This window comes from Odocoileus virginianus, unplaced genomic scaffold (genome assembly GCF_023699985.2).
Source record: "Odocoileus virginianus isolate 20LAN1187 ecotype Illinois unplaced genomic scaffold, Ovbor_1.2 Unplaced_Scaffold_39, whole genome shotgun sequence".
Lineage (NCBI taxonomy): Eukaryota > Metazoa > Chordata > Mammalia > Artiodactyla > Cervidae > Odocoileus > Odocoileus virginianus.
This window is the reverse complement of record NW_027224301.1, coordinates 147,615-165,650: the sequence shown is the minus strand read 5'-3', so window position 1 is coordinate 165,650 and position 18,036 is coordinate 147,615. Positions and strand designations below refer to the sequence as shown.

Genomic DNA, 18,036 nt, shown 5'->3' with positions numbered 1-18,036 from the left:
TCAAGTCCCAATTTGATAAAATTTTCTACATATTCAAAGAATGGTCCTGGGTTTGGCTTTTCCCATTTTCTTGCACCGATTTCTACTCCCCTTCTTACAGAATCTAAGTTTGGTGATTTTATTGTTGTTGTTGTTGTTCTTTATTTCACTAGGTATTCTTTGCAGAGATTATCAGCAATGTCCTTTTGGCAGTTACTTCTGTTCAATCAATTTTGAGTTCTGGCCACATTTATATTTCACCTGAAATATCTTTCCTTCTAAACCATTTCCTAATAGTAGTTTTCAACTGAGCATTTCTCAAGGTATAGATTAAGGGATTTAACATGGGGGTTATTATAGTGTAGAATACAGCAACTGATTTATCAACAGGCAAAATAACTGCAGGTCTCATGTATACAAATATGCAGGGCACAAAGAATATGGCAACGGCTGTCATGTGGGAGACACAAGTGGAGAGGGCTTTGCGTCTGGCCTCCGAGCTCTTGGTCCTCAGGGAGCGCAGGATGACCACATAGGAGCCAGCCAAGAGGAGGAAGTTTAACAGACAGAGAATACCACTGTTGGCAGCAACATAGAGCCCTAGATTATGGGTATCAGTGCAGGCAAGATCGAGTAAAGGGTTCAGGTCACACAGAAAGTGATCTATGACGTTAGGGCCACAGAAGGGTAACCTGAAGATGAAGAGGATCTGGATGAGTCCATGAAGAAAGCCTCCCATCCATGCCACTCCCACTAGCAGCCAGCATAACAGCCGATGCATGATGGTTTTATACTGCAGGGTCTTGCAAATGGCCACATAGTGGTCATAGACCATTGAAGTAAGCAGGATGACACCAACACCTGCGAGGAAATGTTCCCAAAAGATTTGATTTGTGCATCCTTTGAAAGTACTGGTTTTCTTTTCATAGAGTGAATCTATGACCAGTTTAGGGGTATCAACACAGGAATAGCAGGCATCAATAAAAGAGAGATGAGCCAGAAAGAAGTACATTGGGGACCCAAGTAATGAGCTGGTAGTGATGGCAACCATAGTGAATACATTTCCTACCATAGAGATATAGACAACCAAAAACACAACAGATATGATTTTCTGCATATTTGGATTCTGCGTGAGTCCCAGTAGAATAAACTGTCACGTTGTTCTTATTTTCCATGCTTTTCGTGTTCTTTTTTTTTTTTTAACTTTAATCATGTATTTTATTTAACACAAAGTACTATTTCAACATATAGTAGGTGCACTGGGAAGACCCAGAGGGATGGGGTGGAGAGGGAGGTGGGAGGGGGGACCAGGATGGGGAATACATGTAAATCCATGGCTAATTCATTTCAATGTATGACAAAAACCACTGCAATGTTGTAAAGTGATTAGCCTCCAACTAATGGAAATAAATGGAAAAAAAAATAAATAAATAAAAAATAAAACAAAAAACAACAACAACAACAACAACAAAGACTTAGTAAAAAAATAAACACAAAAAAAAAAACGGAGTTAAAAAAAGGATGTAAGCCTTTCGTGTTCTTGTTTGTTCACAGTACCTTAAAAAGTCACAGTTTTTTTTTTTTTTTAACACAGCCTTGAATTTATTGTTCTTCATCTAATAAACAGCAATTGCCTAGATTCTATAGATATCCAAATTCTAATAAGATTTTTAAGATGGAAAATATTCTGATATCGTAAAGATTTTTCAACTATGAGTGCATGAGGATTTGAGTGTAAATATTAGAATTTAAGTGTAAGAATATGAGCACATGAGTGTAGGCATGAAGGCAAATTTGAGAAAGAGTGAATTTTGCATATAACTCTCATAAAGATTTTTTTTGTGGCTTCGACCAAGTGGACTTGGATGAGGTTCAGTAAGGAGATGGAGATCAAAGTGTTATGCGTAACAGAGTAATTAAGCATTCACATTTAGTGTTATGGGGCATCCATAACAGGAAAGGAATGAATACAGGGGACTCTGGATATTGTAACAGAACTGAAAAGCCATGTTGCCCAAATCCAATAACTTAATCGTAGCTAATGGTGATTGATTGCTATGTGTATGTCATGGTAGTAACCTGTACATGGTATTATTTCATCCATTTGCACTAGGTAATGGATATCAGACTAATATTAATAGTAAGACTAATAATGATAACCCCAAAATCTAATTATATTCACTAGCAACAGTAAAACTAGTTTTAAAATAATAATGAACATTTTTGCCACCCCATGGACTGTAGCCTATTGGGCTCCTCCATCCATGGGATTTTCCAGGCAAGAATACTGGAGTGGGTTGCCATTTCCTTCTCCAAATGAACACTTACTGTGCTCTAAATGTTTTTTGAGACATTTGATTATTTAATTATCACTGCAGACCTCTGAAATGATTACTACTATCATTTTTATACTTATTTTTCACACTAGTGAGGAGAAGCTTAGAGAAACTAAGGATTTTGACAAAAATCAGACAACTAATAGAGAGCATATCTAAGACTAGTTCAAATTCTACTTCTTTTTACTTCCTCCGAATTCTTAAATAGTGATCTATCTTGTTAGGTTAAAATAAACAATGTTGGTCTAATAAGAACCTTTGGATATAATCACAACAATTATAATTAATGTTACTCCAGAGGCAAGTGTCTATGAAGCAATGCCATGAAGAAATATAAATATACACAGACTCAGACACACACACACAGTAAAACTTACTGAAATTCCTAATTTTGAATAATCATGTAATACTACTTTCATTGAGGGTCAATTTTAATTTTGTCTCTTCCTCATCCCTATGTACTTTCTCCACAATTTCCCTACAAAACATTAACCCACAGACTCTTTTGCAAAATGCTGAAAAGATGATTCCAGCAGTTAAACATACTGATTTGAGAATCAGGAAAACAAAAGAAAACAAAACAAAATAGATAAGGATCTTGTGTTTCTCCACTTGCAGCTGCTTGATTCTGGGGTATATTTCTTGGCAACTTACATCCTAGTTTCCTCTAGTATCAAATGCGGAACATAATGTCCACCTCACAGGCTATTATGAGAATTGATTGAGGAAACATATATGAATATATCCACCACACTGCAGAGGGCACACAGAGGACCTTCACTTATTTTTATGACTGTCTATGCACCTAGGAGACAGAAAGAATTGGTATTTTGATCAATAATACAGAGAACTATTCAACCATGCAATTAACTGAGGAATTATCATCTGGAATTTTATTTTTAAAAAAGCCTCAGAGACTCAAATTATCCATAATGTTTGATCACAGGAAGAGTTCTTATTCATGTTTGGATTAAACAGATGATTATTTACATCATTTAGTATTTGCATTTACTAAATGTAAATGTAAAAATCTTGAGTATGAAGTGTGTTTCAAATTTGTTTTCATTCTCATGATTAGTCTTAATTATTAAAAGATAGGTCTCTTGGCAAAAGAAGAGCATCTGGTGTTAGAAAATTGAGTCCTACAAATTTCTTAATTTCTATGAGCATCAATTATTTCTTCATCTGCTAAATTAGGTTAATTATATTCATTAACCCTCTTTAGAGGAATGGGGTGAAGATTAAATGCTCTATTACCCTATTTGAAAAGTGATGAAACATAGTCATTACTATATATGGAAACTAACAATCTTTAAGAAGAATCAGCACTATTGAAGAACTTACCTTCAGATTTTCTATGATCTTAGTGATATTTGGGGGTATTCAGAACTAATCCCATTTGCAAACAGACCTCCTCTTGGGATAAATAACTTTCAGTACAAAAACTATGACACACTCAGAAAGACAGTATTCATACAATTCAGTACCACATCAACAGTGGATAAGTAGGTCATTTTATAAGCCTTAAATCTTCACTTCTAGTCTAAAGCATCAAAAAGTTTTCACAAAAAACCTGGAACTTAACTTTGAAATGCATTCTGCTGGAACACTATGGAGAAATGCTCTTCCATAGATGGCTCTCATCGTATGGACAGGAGGCATACTGTGTGATGGAAACACACCAAAGTATTCACTTCAACCTTGATGAATCTTGCTCTGTAGGTGTGAACAAGTAAAGGAAGCATTTTTGCCAGCAATGCATGGATATTTAAAGAGTTTTCCACTAAGATTCAAGTACTTTGTCTTATAGATTCTTTTTCTCTCCAAGGAATTAATTATCTTCTTTGATGGAAAGGCTTTGTCTGAAGAGACATATTTGAAAAACACCTATTCTTGAGTAGGGACTTGTATCCCCTGTACGTGCAACCTAAGCATGTGAATTCCCATTCTCTATCTGAATCTGAGTTTCTATGAATGCTGAATGTCCTGTGAAGAGCAGCAATGGCATAATTCTAGTGTGGGATCTGCATTATAGTTATGTCAGAGAGAGTACTTCTGTCTTCTTTTCAACATTAAACCTTTTCTGGAAACCCAGTTTTGATTGGGCTTCCCAGGTGGATCTAGTGTTAAAAAATCTGCCTGCCAATGTGTGAGACATGAATCACAGATAGCAGTGCAAGCATAAAATTGATGGAAGCCACTTCAAAGTACTTGAATTCAAAATGTGTTTCATACATTACAGGGTTACATGGGCTTCCCATGGGGGGCACAGTGGTAAAGAATCCACCTGCCAATGAAGGAGATGCAAGAGACATGGCTTTGATCCTTGAGTTGGAAGATCCCATGAAAGAGGAAATGGCAACCCACTCCAGAATTCCTGAAAAATTCATGGACAGAGGAGGCTGGTGGTATTTAGTACATGGAGTCTCAAAGAGTCAGACACAACTGAGCAACTGAGCACACACACACAGAGGACTATGGAAGTGACTCAGATGGTAAAGAGTCACTTGCCATGCAGGAGACCCAAGTTCAATTCCTGGGTTGGGAAGATCCCGTGGAGAAGGGAATGGCTTTCCACTCCAGTATTCTGTCCTGGAGAATTCTATGGACAGAGGAGCCTGGGCTTCCCAGGTGACTCGGGGGTACAGAGTCCACCTACCAGTGCAGGAGATGAAGGTTCAATCCCTGGTGGGTAGGGAAGATCTCCTGGAGAAGGAAACAGCAACCTACTCCAGTATTCTTGCTTGGGAAATCTCATGGACAGAGGAGCCTGTCAGGCACAGTCCATGGCATAGTGAAAGAGTTCAACACGACTTAGCAACAACAGCAATAAACTGTGAAATGATTTCTCCCACCTGGTTCAGTAACACATCCATAACCTCAACTTTCTTTTCTTTTCTTTTTTTCCTTTTGGTGAGAGTATTTAAGTTCTATTCTCTTACCACATTTCAGTGATGCAATACAGTCACCATGCTTTCATCTGTAGTCACCCTATGCTACATTATATCTTAAAAACTTTTCCATCTTGTCACAGAAATTTGTAGAGCTTCATCAGCCTATTTCTATTTCCTCAAGCCCTCAGCCCCTAGCACACACTTTTCTATTTTCTGTTTCTATGAGGTGACTATTTTTTAAAATTTATTTTGAATTGAAGGATAATTGCTTTACAATATGGGTTTGATTTCCGCCATACATTGACAGGAATTAGTCATCGGTGTACATATGTTCCTCCCTCCCAAGCCTCCCTCCCACGTTCACCCTTTCCCAGCCCTCTAGGCTGTTACAGAGCCCCAGTCTGAGCTCCTTGGATCAAACAGCAAACCCACGTTGACTGTCTGTTCTACATGTGGTGGTGGCTACACCTGCAGGCTTCTCTCTCCACTCCTCTCCCCCTCCCCTCCCCATCCCCACTTTCACCCGTAAGTCTGTTCTCATGTCTGTGTCTCCTCTGCTGCCCTGCAAATAGCTTCATCAGGACCATCTTTCTAGATTCCATGTATACATGTGTTAATATGCAATGTTTGCTCTCCTTCTGACTTCTCCCGGTATAGGCTCTATGTTCATCCACATCATTAGGACTGACTCATATTTGTCCCTTTTCATGACTGATTATTGTTCCATTGTGTGTATGCACCACAACTTCTTTAGCCATTCATCTGTGGGTTGACAAATTTGTTATTCATTTGTTATTCTTTTGGTTTTTATTCAGATTCCACATTAACTCATATTTAAAGCTGATGACACAAAATGTAAAAAGCTTGACATTTGTTCCCTAAAGATTTCTTTATTTCTTTTTTTTTAATTAAAAAAATTTATTGAAATGCAGTTGATTTACAGTGTAATGTTAGTTTCAGGTATAGAGCAAAGTGATTCAGTAATACACACACATATTAATATATATATATATTATTTTTAGATTCTTTTTCATTATAGCATATTATAAGATATTGAATATGTACAATAGGCCATTGTTGTTCTTCTTGTTTTATATATAGTAGTGTATATACGTTAAAATTGATCTCACAATCTATAGAGTTGAACTAACAAACTGATTTCCTCTGTTTATTATCTTAATTATATGGATTTTCTTCTTTAGTGATTCTCTGTTTTATTGCACACACAGTTGAGGAATAAAGTTTTTTTAATTTTAATTTTATATTATTGTGTAATTGATTAAGGGCTTCCCAAGTGGGGCAGTGGTAAAGAATCCACCTGCCAATGCAGGAGATGAGGGTTTGATCCCTGGGTCAGGAAGATCCTCTGGAAAAGGAAATGGCAACCCACTCCAGTATTCTTGCCTGGGAAATCCCCCCCACACACAGCACATAGCTGGTTAACAATGTTGTTTCAGTTCCAGGTGTACAGGAAAATGATTCAGCTATACATATACATGTGTGTGTTCTTTTTCAAATTCTTCTCCCTTTAGGTTATTACAGAATATCGATCAGAGCTCTCTGCACCATATAGTAGGTCCTTGTTGGTTATCTGTTCTAAATATAGCAGCTTGAAATGTCCATCCAAAACTCCAAATCTTTATTTCTTTCTTAAGCAATAGCAATGTGTTTAACATTCTCTTAGGTTTATATTTAATACTGTTAACAATACTGGGCTGATATATGTAGTGAACATTTATAATTATAAATACTATAATTATAATTACAAATTGCATTCACTGAATGAAATAAAAATGTTTTGGTAAATATATATGATGGCTATTATTAAAATTTATAAATTTTACTAGATATTTAAAAAATACATTTTATGATGAAAATAAATAGCACTTACCATATTGTCAGGTTTATTCAGAGTTCTTTATGTATACTACCTTGCTTAATCCTCACAACAAGACTATAAGATAGGGATTATTTTCATTCCCAATCTATAGACAAAAATGAGGCCCAGTATTCCATCTCACTTCCTTGAAATTAAAGGACAATGAGGTGGTAGAGACAGGATTTAGATTCATAGAGTATGAGTTCAAAGCTCATACTCTTAATCATTATGTTATATTACTCATCTCTAAGCTAGAATAAAAACAGTTCATAACCATTTCATCAATTCCTGACTTTTCATGTGTTGTAGGCCATGTTGCAGATGTGTGAATTAAAGGATAATGTGGATTAGCAGTCTTTATTTCTTACAGGGTATACATATGGATCTGGTTTAAAGCCTTGTTGTGGTACTTCTTAGCAGAACCTCAAGGATACATTCACTTCTCTGAACTTTAGATTTTCTGTTTGCATATTTTCAATAGACATATTGAAATTTGTAATATTTTTTGAGACATTTAGCATGAAAAGAAAAAAAGCACTGGATACATATCAGGCATTCTATTTCTTCCTGAGAGAAGTGAAAGGATGCTTAGAGTTCATAGTTTCTCTTTTCTCTGACTCACTTTTGAGGGCAGGTGAATATTCAAAATTATGCATCATGTGTATATTATGTTCTAAAAATTGTTTAAAAATTACATCATTCCCCGATTTTATCTACAAATACTTTATAAACCAAAAAAGCTTCTAAATTTTCTTCCCTGTATAGCTTATTCTATTATCTTAACTTCTTAACTTTATTTTTCACCTGCATGTTAACTCATTTTATTTTCTTCTTTACCTCTTAACTTTATCACTCATTCATCTGAAATACAAATAACTCTGACACCCTGTACAGTGTCTGAATTTGTCTGTGCTGGGTTTATGGAGGAGTAAATTAGATGATTTTATGATGGAATCATTATTTTTTTAAAATAATATATGGCCCTCCTCGTGCATTACATGTAGACACTGAACTTTGTATAGACCCAGAAATTTAAAAAAAAATTGGAAAAAGAAAACTCATGCTATTTCACTGAGTTTATTTCAAAATAAACTTTGACAAGAGAACAAGGTTAAAATTGGTAAATTTGGTCAATGTAAGAATGAAAAGCCTTAACGTTCATCTTACTTGTGAACTAGAAAAAGGAGCAACTCATAACCCTTTATGAGAGAATATATCATTCCCACAATAAACACATACTCTCATATGTCTGTACAGACAGTCAAACCATGACTCAATAAGTAATCAAGCAAGGCCCTCAATTCATCTTTTGCTTTCTGAGGTAATTCCAACAGGCCATAACTTTCTCATGGCATGTTTCACTTCTGCATTCCTCAGTGTGGAGATGAGCAGATTGAGGAAGGGTGTTCCAATAGTATAAATTACCGTCACCATCTTGTCCATGGGAAAAGTGGTTGTGGGGTGGGAATATATAAATATACATGGCCCGAAAAATAAGACAACTGCAATGACGTGGGAAGTGCAAGTGGAGAGAGCTTTTTTCCTCCCTTCTGCACTGTGGTTTTGTAGTGAATGCAGGATAACAATATATGAGATTATCAGAATTATAAAACTGTGTGTGCAAATGAACCCACTATTAAACACCACCAGTAGATTCATCACATGAATATCCATGCAGGCAAGTTTCAACAAGGGCTGCATATCACAGCAATAGTGATCAATCAAATTGGATCCACAGAAGGGCAATCTCAAGGCCAGGATAATCTGAGCCATAGAATGTATAAAAGATACTATCCATGCAAGAACAATCAAGATGATGCAGGCTTTCCGGCTCATGATGGTTGGATAATTCAAAAGTTTACAAATGGCTGCATAGCGATCAAGCCATGAGGATCAGGACAAAGATCTCCATGGAGCCAAAAAAAATGCAGTGCAAAGACCTGAGTCAGGCACTCATTGTATGATATGATTTTCTTTGCAGACAGAGCATCTATAATTAATCTGGGAGCCATGGAAGTTGAAAAGCAGGTATCAACCAAGGACAAATAAAATAGAAAGAAGTACATGGGGCTCCCAAGTGTCTGGATAGACTTGATGGTCACAATAATAAACAAATTCCCTGCCACAGTTCCAAAATAGAAAATGAGGAAGATTACAAACACAATTTTCTGTCTCTCAGGATCCTCTGTCAATCCTAAGAGTATGAACTCAGTTACACTGCTATTTTGCAACATTGTTTCACTTCATTAGAGGAAAGCACTGGTTAGAAAAAAATTCTGCAAAGGAGAACAGGAAAGGTACTTATGAATACAAGGGTCGGAGCCCAAATAAGTGTGGGACTGCCACGATTCAATGGGCACTCATTTATCTGCTATGTATTACTTTTATCTGAATGAAAAGGAATGTATAATACTTTATTTCCCTTGATTGCATATGAAAATAATAATACAAGAAATAGGAAAACAATGAAAAATAAATTATTCTTCAGACATAATAAGTACACACACAAGATAGAGGGTGAGACAGAGAGAAAGAAACAATAAACATAAAATTTTAGTAATGAATACACAGTAATTTGGTCCAGGCCATCATGTCACTTATTTTAATAGGTTGCTTTTGACTAAGTTTACTTTTTATTCTACTTCTCAAACATTTCAAGTTGTTTACAGTTTTAAAGTCAACTCCTATTATTAACATGTAAAATCTTTAATTTATAATATGCTGTCCACTTCATTATTTTTTTGAATCTTTCAATATGCTTTCTTAAGACACAGAGTCTCAGTGAATCTAAAATGAAGGAAAAATATAAGTAGAACATTTTCCATAAATCAGAACACTGTTTCAATCTTCAGGTTTAAAATCAAACACCAGGAATTTAGAAAAAGAACCCAAGAAGCTCCAAGTCATACCTGAAACATTTCATTAACATTTTTGTGATATATATCTTAAAAGTCCTGTACTCTCATCTTATGTAGGAGAATATGGAAATTAAAAGGCAACTATTATTTATCACATCTAGCTAAATGTCAAACACTAGACAAATTGGTTTAAATCCCCTATATTAGGGCTTCCTGGGTAGTTCAATGGTAAAAAAAATCTGCTTGCCAATGCAGGAGATGCAGGAGAAGTGGGTTTAATCCTTGTGTTGGGAAGATCCCCTGGAGAAGGGAATGGCAACCCACTCCAATATTCTTGCCTGGAAAATTCCATGGACAGAGGAACCTGGTGAGTTACAGTTCATGGGTCACAGAGTAGGACACAACTAAGTGAAGGAGCATGCATTCACATCTTTATTTTACTCAAATAAAAGTTAATAGCAAATTACAAAATGCCAAACTGGAAAAGTATGTTTGCTACTCATATGTGAGACAAAAATCATAATTTTCAAATATAAATGGATTTCCCTTTTTAGGCTTAAAATGTGGCAAAATAAATAATAGGCAAAATAACCCATTTTAAAAAAGACTTTTCTCCTTATTAAATATACTTATGGGCTTCCCTGGTGGCTCAGATGTTAAAGAATCTGCCCGCAATGCAGGAGACCAGGGTTCATTCCATGGTCAGGAAGATCCCCTGGTGAAGGGAAGGGCTACGGATTCCAGTATTCTTCCCTGGGAAATCCCATGGACAGAGGAGTCTGATGGGCCACAGTCCCTGGGGTCACAAAAATCAGCTAATTAACCACATGAAAATGTGCTAAAATGTATTCACTAGTTAATACATTCAAATTTAATGTCCATTTAGAAGATATTTTCATCTATCATTTTTATAAAATGTTCTTTGTGGTGCAAGTCTGTTGACATAGAGTGCTGATGAGTTGTGGGTGTTAGTCAGCTTCACTTTTGTAGGAGTGCAATTGGGCACAATCTCTTAAGAGCCAATCTTCACCATCCATAGTATTACAACTGCACATAGACAGGGATCTAGTGACTTCATTCCCTACAGACACTCTCACTCACAAGGACAATAACTACCACTGCCACACTTTCTTTGGTAGCAAAAGATAAAAAAGGACTTAAAATACATCGGAACTAATAAAAATAAATGAAAAAAAAAAAAACCACATCTGAAAGGAGTTTAATGAATGAGAATGGTACTTACAGTAATACCATCCATTGATAGAGCCATTCATAAAAACAAAGCAGATACATAAGCAATGGTATCTAAAGTCTATTTTAAAGTGAAAAGTAAGAGGATAGAATTGTATGCTAGAATGATAAGTCAATTAAATCAGATAATATATTATATACATATACCCATATATTAATAATGTATATTTAGAAGAATGTCAGCAAGAGCATATATTTGTATTCTCTGTGTGAGGAAACTTTTGCTGGCATCAGCTACCTGAGCCATGCCAATTTTTAAGATATACTTTCCGATAATTTTGAAATACATCACTATCATGTGTTGTATTAAAATATTTCTTTTAACTAGTTTTATTCTAGAAAGCATGGAACTGCAATGATCATGGTTAGACATCATTCCTTATTCTGATGTTGAAAAATTGTTGTTCCAGTCTCTACTGAATGCCCAAGATTCTGAACCTTCTCAAAAAGATTAAATTTATTCTACTAAAAAAATTAATGTTTTTTGAAACCTCATCTTAGTTAATGGACTATTATTCACAATTGCACATCATTAAGCCATAATGATTGCCTTCTTATTTAGGCAAGAATAGCAGTGATATTTTGGAGAGAATATAAGACTTGAGAGGATGAGTAAGATGCTCAGGCAAGTACAGAGACAGTTATAGAACTTACTGCCTTTTAATCACATTGAGCAACAGTACACTATATTTAACTAACAGTTTACTTGTCTAATTAGTTGTTTTCCAAGTATAATCTTTTCAAGACTCTTCAACAATCAAATGAAAAACTTTTTGCTGTTTATATCTATGAAGAATATTATATAAATATTTCTCACCTATATTTATATATTTATACATATATATATATATAGATTGATAATAGATAGATAGTCACATTTGAATTATTCACATAACATATTTATATCTGTATAACTATGTAGATACATATGTACACATTAAAATTGCATGTATACAAATGACACTAGTTGGAATGAAAAAACCAGGAGCAGAATTTTTACCCATAAACTACTGAATTTGAGCACCTAGAAAATAGTAGGTGCTTGGCCAGTATCTGCTGAATGAATGAAATCTTTAAGGAAATCTGTGCATATAGCCTAAGAGTGTTTCTCACTACACTATACTTGGATGTCATTGAGGAAAAGGGAAGTCTGCATTCTACTACATCCACCACAAATTATCATATCTATGGAATATATAATGAAACTCACAGATATTATTTCTATTTACTGATGTCTCATATCCTCAGTTCCAGTACTCCTACCAAACAGTGATCATTTTCTTCAGAAGCTGCTGTGCAAGGCATTTATTTCCATCATCTGACTTTAGAATACAAAACACACCTAGAAATGTTCTAAACTTTCTATTCTTCCATAGCTGTGTTATATGTATTAGACACTCACAGTGTCATTAGTCAGTTTCACTTTCTCCAGGTATCATATAAACTGTTACTCTTCAATAAAAGTCATATTAGCTCTGTAAGAGTTCATGCAGAGGTTAGGATGTTCAGTTGCCCTCTTTTTAGCCCAAGGAACTTTTGAACACTGTTTACTCAGCTGAGAATAAAACAAGTCACCCCAAAATTTGGTTTATCTGGGACCAGGGATTCTTTGATCTCATGAGAAGACTTAGGTCCTCACCTGCACATCAGAAGACAGAGTTTATTCCGGATTCACCCCACACATTCTGAAATCCACCCCATATAAGATTTTGACTGGGCAAGTGTATCAATTTTTCCTTCCCTGTAGGAGTATTTACATGTGGATGATGTGCACAGAATTCTGGAGAAGGCCATTCCCTTGAGTGTCCCTTCCCTCCATACACACTGATGAAAATAACCCAAAGGGACACAGGAGCCAAATAAAAGGGCCCCAGGGCCCAGTGCTAAGGAAAAGGTCAGCAAGAAAATAAACATTGAACTGAGATATGACACAAAGATCAAGATATAAATATCTGTGAGTTATAATGATGTAAATAATTAAATATATATATATATATATATATATATATATAATTAGATGAGAATAGACAGAAGAATTCCAAACAAGCTATGTACCTATTCTATCCTTAAACACTTCAGTGACTTCCTTCCAAAGAACATAGAACAGAATGAGGGAAAAGAGTAAATTTACAGGGGTGGGTGGAAATTATGACAAACAGTACTTCAGGTGATCAGGATTCACAGCACAGTGATGAATCACATTGAGAGTATTTACCTGCTGATATAATATGATGAAAACAGCACTTTCTCTGTGGCTGTTTCTCCAATAACCTATAATCTTGGTCTCATTGTGAGCAAAATATCAGACAAACCCCAGTGGAGGGTTTTCATACAAAATGTCTGCCTAGTCCTCTTCAAAGCTATCAAGGTCCAGGTCATTCAAAACAAGAAAAGTCAGAGAAATTGTCACTGTCTGGAAGACCAGAAAAGAACTTGAAAAGTGAATATAATGTGGTTTTTGGATCACATTCTGGAGGAGAAACATGGCATCAATAAGGACTAATGACTCTAGTTAAAGTATGGATTTTAGTTAAAATATGTGATATGGTCTTTAATCAGCTGTGACATATGTACTATAATAATACAATATGATAATAGGAGGAACTGAATGTAAGGTACCTACAAACAACCCTACCACTAGGGTTTCCCTAGTGGGTCAGGCAGTAAAGAATCAGCCTATAATGTGGGAGACTTGGGTTTGATCCCTGGATTGGGAAGATTCCCTGAAGAATGGAGTGACTACACACTCCAGTATTCTGGCCTGGAGAATTCCATGGACTATACAGTCCATGGGGTTGCAAAGAGTTGGACATAGCTGAGCGACTTTCACTTCACTTCACCTGTGAATATAAACCTATTAGAGAAGGTAAAGTTTATGAGAAATGAATGACTTATTTAACACATCCTCACAGTTTAGCTGTGTTGTACCATGAGTACACTTGCTTCTTTTTAACAGTGAATAGTATTCTATTGATAGTATACCACATTTTGTTTATCTATTCATGAGATAATGGATACTTTGTTTGCTTAAACATTTGACTCTTCTGAATAATACTGTAAAGAACATGGTTATACAGATTTGGAATAAAAGCTCATTTCAAGTTCTTTGCCCATTTATTAATTGCATTATTATTATTTTATTGATTTGCAGAAATTCCTTATATAGTCTGGATATGAATGCCTTATCAGATATGTCTTTGTTTCCTTCCATTTTGTGGGTTGCCATTTCTCTCTGCTGATTGTATCCTTTGATAAATAAAAGTTTTGAATTATGATACAGTCTTATTTACCTACTTTTTTTTCTTCTGCCTTTGTTTTTGGTGTCATTAAAAAAAATCATTGCCTACTTTAATGGCCTGAATCTTTTCCTCTCTATTGTTACTAAATGTTTCATGATTTTACCTCTTATATTAAGGTCTTTGATCCAGTTGAGTATATTGTGATATGATGAAAGCTAAGGACCTGCTTTCATTCTTTTTTTTTATTTATTATTTATTTATTTTTTCATTTATTTTTATTAGTTGAAGGCTAATCACTTTACATCATTGCAGTGGTTTTTGTCATACATTGAAATTATTTACTTGGCAAAAACTAGATGGCTATTTGCCAAGTAAATATGTTTAAAAATTGCTTTTGAAATTGGATGAAGTTGGCATACTTTTAAAGTCATTTAACCATTCATGTAATGGTTTATTGCTGGCTCTCTTTTCTATTGTTCTATATGCCTGTCTTTATGCCTGTACCACACTGTTTTGATTATTGTGGATTTACAGTAAGTTTTAGAATCATGAAGTGTGAGATATCCAAATTGTCCTCACTTTTCTTGCACCCATTTTTTTCTCCCCTTGTAGAATCTATGATGTAAACTGGGTGTTTATTTTCCTTTTATCTCAAAGATATTCTTTGCTGAAAGCATCAGTAATACATTTTAAACATTTGCATCAATGGAATCTGTGCTGGGCTGTATGCATCTTTTTCTTTTAATCACCTGAAATCACTTTTCTATTACACAAATACCTAATGGAATTTTTCATCTGGGTATTTCTCAAGGTATAGATGAAGGGATTTGACATGGAAGTTATTAAAATATAGAATACAGCAACTGATTTATCAATAGGTAAAGTAACTGATGGTTTCAGATACACAAATGTGCAGGGCACAAGAGGTATGATAACAACTATGATGGGGGAGACACAAATGGAGAGGGCCTTGCACCTCACCTCCAAACTGTGGTTCCTTAGGAAGTGCAGAATGACCACATAGGAGCCCATCAAGAGGAGGAAGTTTAGCAGACAGAGGAATCCACTGTTGGCAACAACAAAGAATCCTAGAGTGTGAGTATCAGTGCAGGCATTATTGAGCAAAGGATTCAGATCACACAAAAAGTGGTCTATGACCTTAAGGTAACAGAAGGGTAATTTGAAGATGAAAAAGATCTGCATGATCCCATGAAGAAAACCTCACACTTATGACACTCCATTAGCAGCCCACATACCTGCCAGTTCATGACACTTGTATAGTGCAAGGGCTTGCAAATGGCCACATTGCGGTCATAGGCCATCATATAAGCAGGATGACTTCAGTACCTCCAAAGAAATGTTCCCCAAAGATTTGGGTCATACATCCATTGAATAGGATGGTTTCTTTTCATGGAGTGAATCTGTGATCAGTTTAGGAATATTCACAGAGGAATAGCAAGTATCAATACAAGAGAGATAGGACAGGAAAAAAGTACATGGAAGAACTCAGTAATGGACTGACTATGATGGCTACCATGATGAGCACATTTCCTACAACAGTGATGATGTAGATTACAAAAAAACACAACAGATATGATCTTCCGCATCTTTGGATTCTGTGTAAGCCCCACAGGAATAAATTCAGTCATGTTCCTATTCTCCATGTATCTCATATTATGATTAATTACATTACCTGAAAAAATACTTTCTATTAGCTCAACTGTGAGTTCACTAAGCCACTATATGTAATAAAAAGATTTGATTCTATTGAGTTCCAAATTCTTTTCAGTTTTTCTTTTGATATAGGAAAAAAAGTTTCTGATCTCTTAAATCATCTCAAGGGCAGGAGTGAATAATGTTTAAAGTTAGATACGTGAGGAAATCTGAACACACAGGCAGGAGATTGAGCACATTTAATCATGTGAGATGCTCAGAATCTAATATGAATTAATAGACCTCTCATATAGTCGCAACCAACCTGAAGTGAAAGGTAGAAAATGGTTGTAAAAGCTATGAATGTAAAGGCAAGTGATTTTCCCTTTATTCTTAAGAAATTGGAAACCATGTAAGGTAACTAAGAATGTGAGAATATAAGGATGAAGACAGATTTGAGAAACAGTGACTGTGGGTATAATTCTAGGAATGACTCTTGAGTGATCTGTATGAAGTGTGCTGAGTTTAAGTAGGGAGATGGAAGACACAAAGGATCTCTAGAATCAGACTATTTATAATAATTGACATAATGTGTAACAGAGCATTGATAATGGGAAAGTAATGAAAATATACAGAAGCTACTGTAATAAAATTAACATATTTTTAAATCGAGTAACTTTATGATAACTAATAAATATACATTTAATGATTGCTATATGCATGATATGATTACAACCAATGTAAACAGTATTATTTCATCCATAAAATAGATAATAAAAATCTTATTATTTATAGTAATAATATAATAATTATATTAACTAAAGCTAATTATTAATGGAAGATACTTTGTTACTTAAGTTCTATTAAAAACTTGCAAATGGTGTCAGATTCCTGATCTTTGAAGAAGATTTGGCGTCAGGACAAGGGGCCAGGCTCGATCACTCAAGAGCTTTCGTGGAGCAGAGTTTTATTAAAGTAAGAAAAGGGATAGAGAAAACTTCTGACACAGATGTCCGAAGGGGAATGGAGAGCGCACACTTTCAGTTCAGTTCAGTTCAGTCACTCAGTCAGGTACGACTCTTTGAGACCCCATGAATTGCAAAACGCCAGGCCTCAGTTCAGTCACTCAGTCAGGTCCGACTCTTTGAGACCCCATGAATTGCAAAATGCCAGGCCTCCCTGTCCATCACAAACTCCCGGAGTTTACTCAAAGCTCATGTCCATCGAGTCGTTGATGTCATCCAGCCATCTCATCCTCTCTCGTCCCCTTCTCCTCCTGCCTCCAATCCCTCCCAGCATCAGGGTCTTTTCCAATGAGTCAACTCTTTGCATGAGGTGGCCAAATTATTGGAGTTTCAGCTTCAGCATCAGTTCTTCTAGTGAACACCCAGGACTGATCTCCTTTAGGATGGACTGGCTTGGATCTCCTTGCAGTCCAAGGGACTCTCAAGTCTTCTCCAACACCACAGTTCAAAAGCATCATTTTTTTTGTGCTCAGCTTTCTTCACAGTCCAACTCTCACATCCTTACATGACCACTGGAAAAACCATAGCCTTGACTAGACGGACCTTGGTTGGCAAAGTAATGTCTCTGCTTTTTAATATGCTACCTAGGTTGGTCATAACTTTCCTTCCAAGGAGTAAGCGTCTTTTAATTTCGTGGCTGCAGTCACCATCTGCAGTGATTTTGGAGCCCAGAAAAATAAAGTCTGACACTGTTTCCATTGTTTCTCCCTCTATTTGCCATGAAGTGATGGGACCAGACGCCATGATCTTAGTTTTCTGAAAGTTGAGCTTTAAGCCAACTTTTTCACTCTCCTCTTTCACTTTCATCAAGAGGTTCTTTAGTTCTTCCTCACTTTCTACCATAAGGGTGGTGTCATCTGCATATTAGAGGTTATTGATATTTATCCTGGCAATCTTGATTCCAGCTTGTGCTTCCTTCAGC

The 18,036-nt window shown here is 35.8% G+C and overlaps 1 protein-coding gene and 1 pseudogene across 1 annotated transcript; both read right to left on the bottom strand.

Annotated features, from left to right (window-relative positions):
* Positions 1 to 229: 229 nt before the first annotated feature.
* LOC139033710 (olfactory receptor 4C46-like) lies at positions 230 to 1,160 on the bottom strand (annotated as a pseudogene).
* A 7,230-nt stretch (positions 1,161 to 8,390) lies between these two features.
* LOC110123147 (olfactory receptor 4C11-like) lies at positions 8,391 to 9,322 on the bottom strand. Its single transcript, XM_070463190.1, is given in 3 exon segments — positions 8,391 to 8,970; positions 8,972 to 9,012; positions 9,014 to 9,322. Coding segments are annotated over 3 exon segments (930 nt in total).
* Positions 9,323 to 18,036: the final 8,714 nt, after the last annotated feature.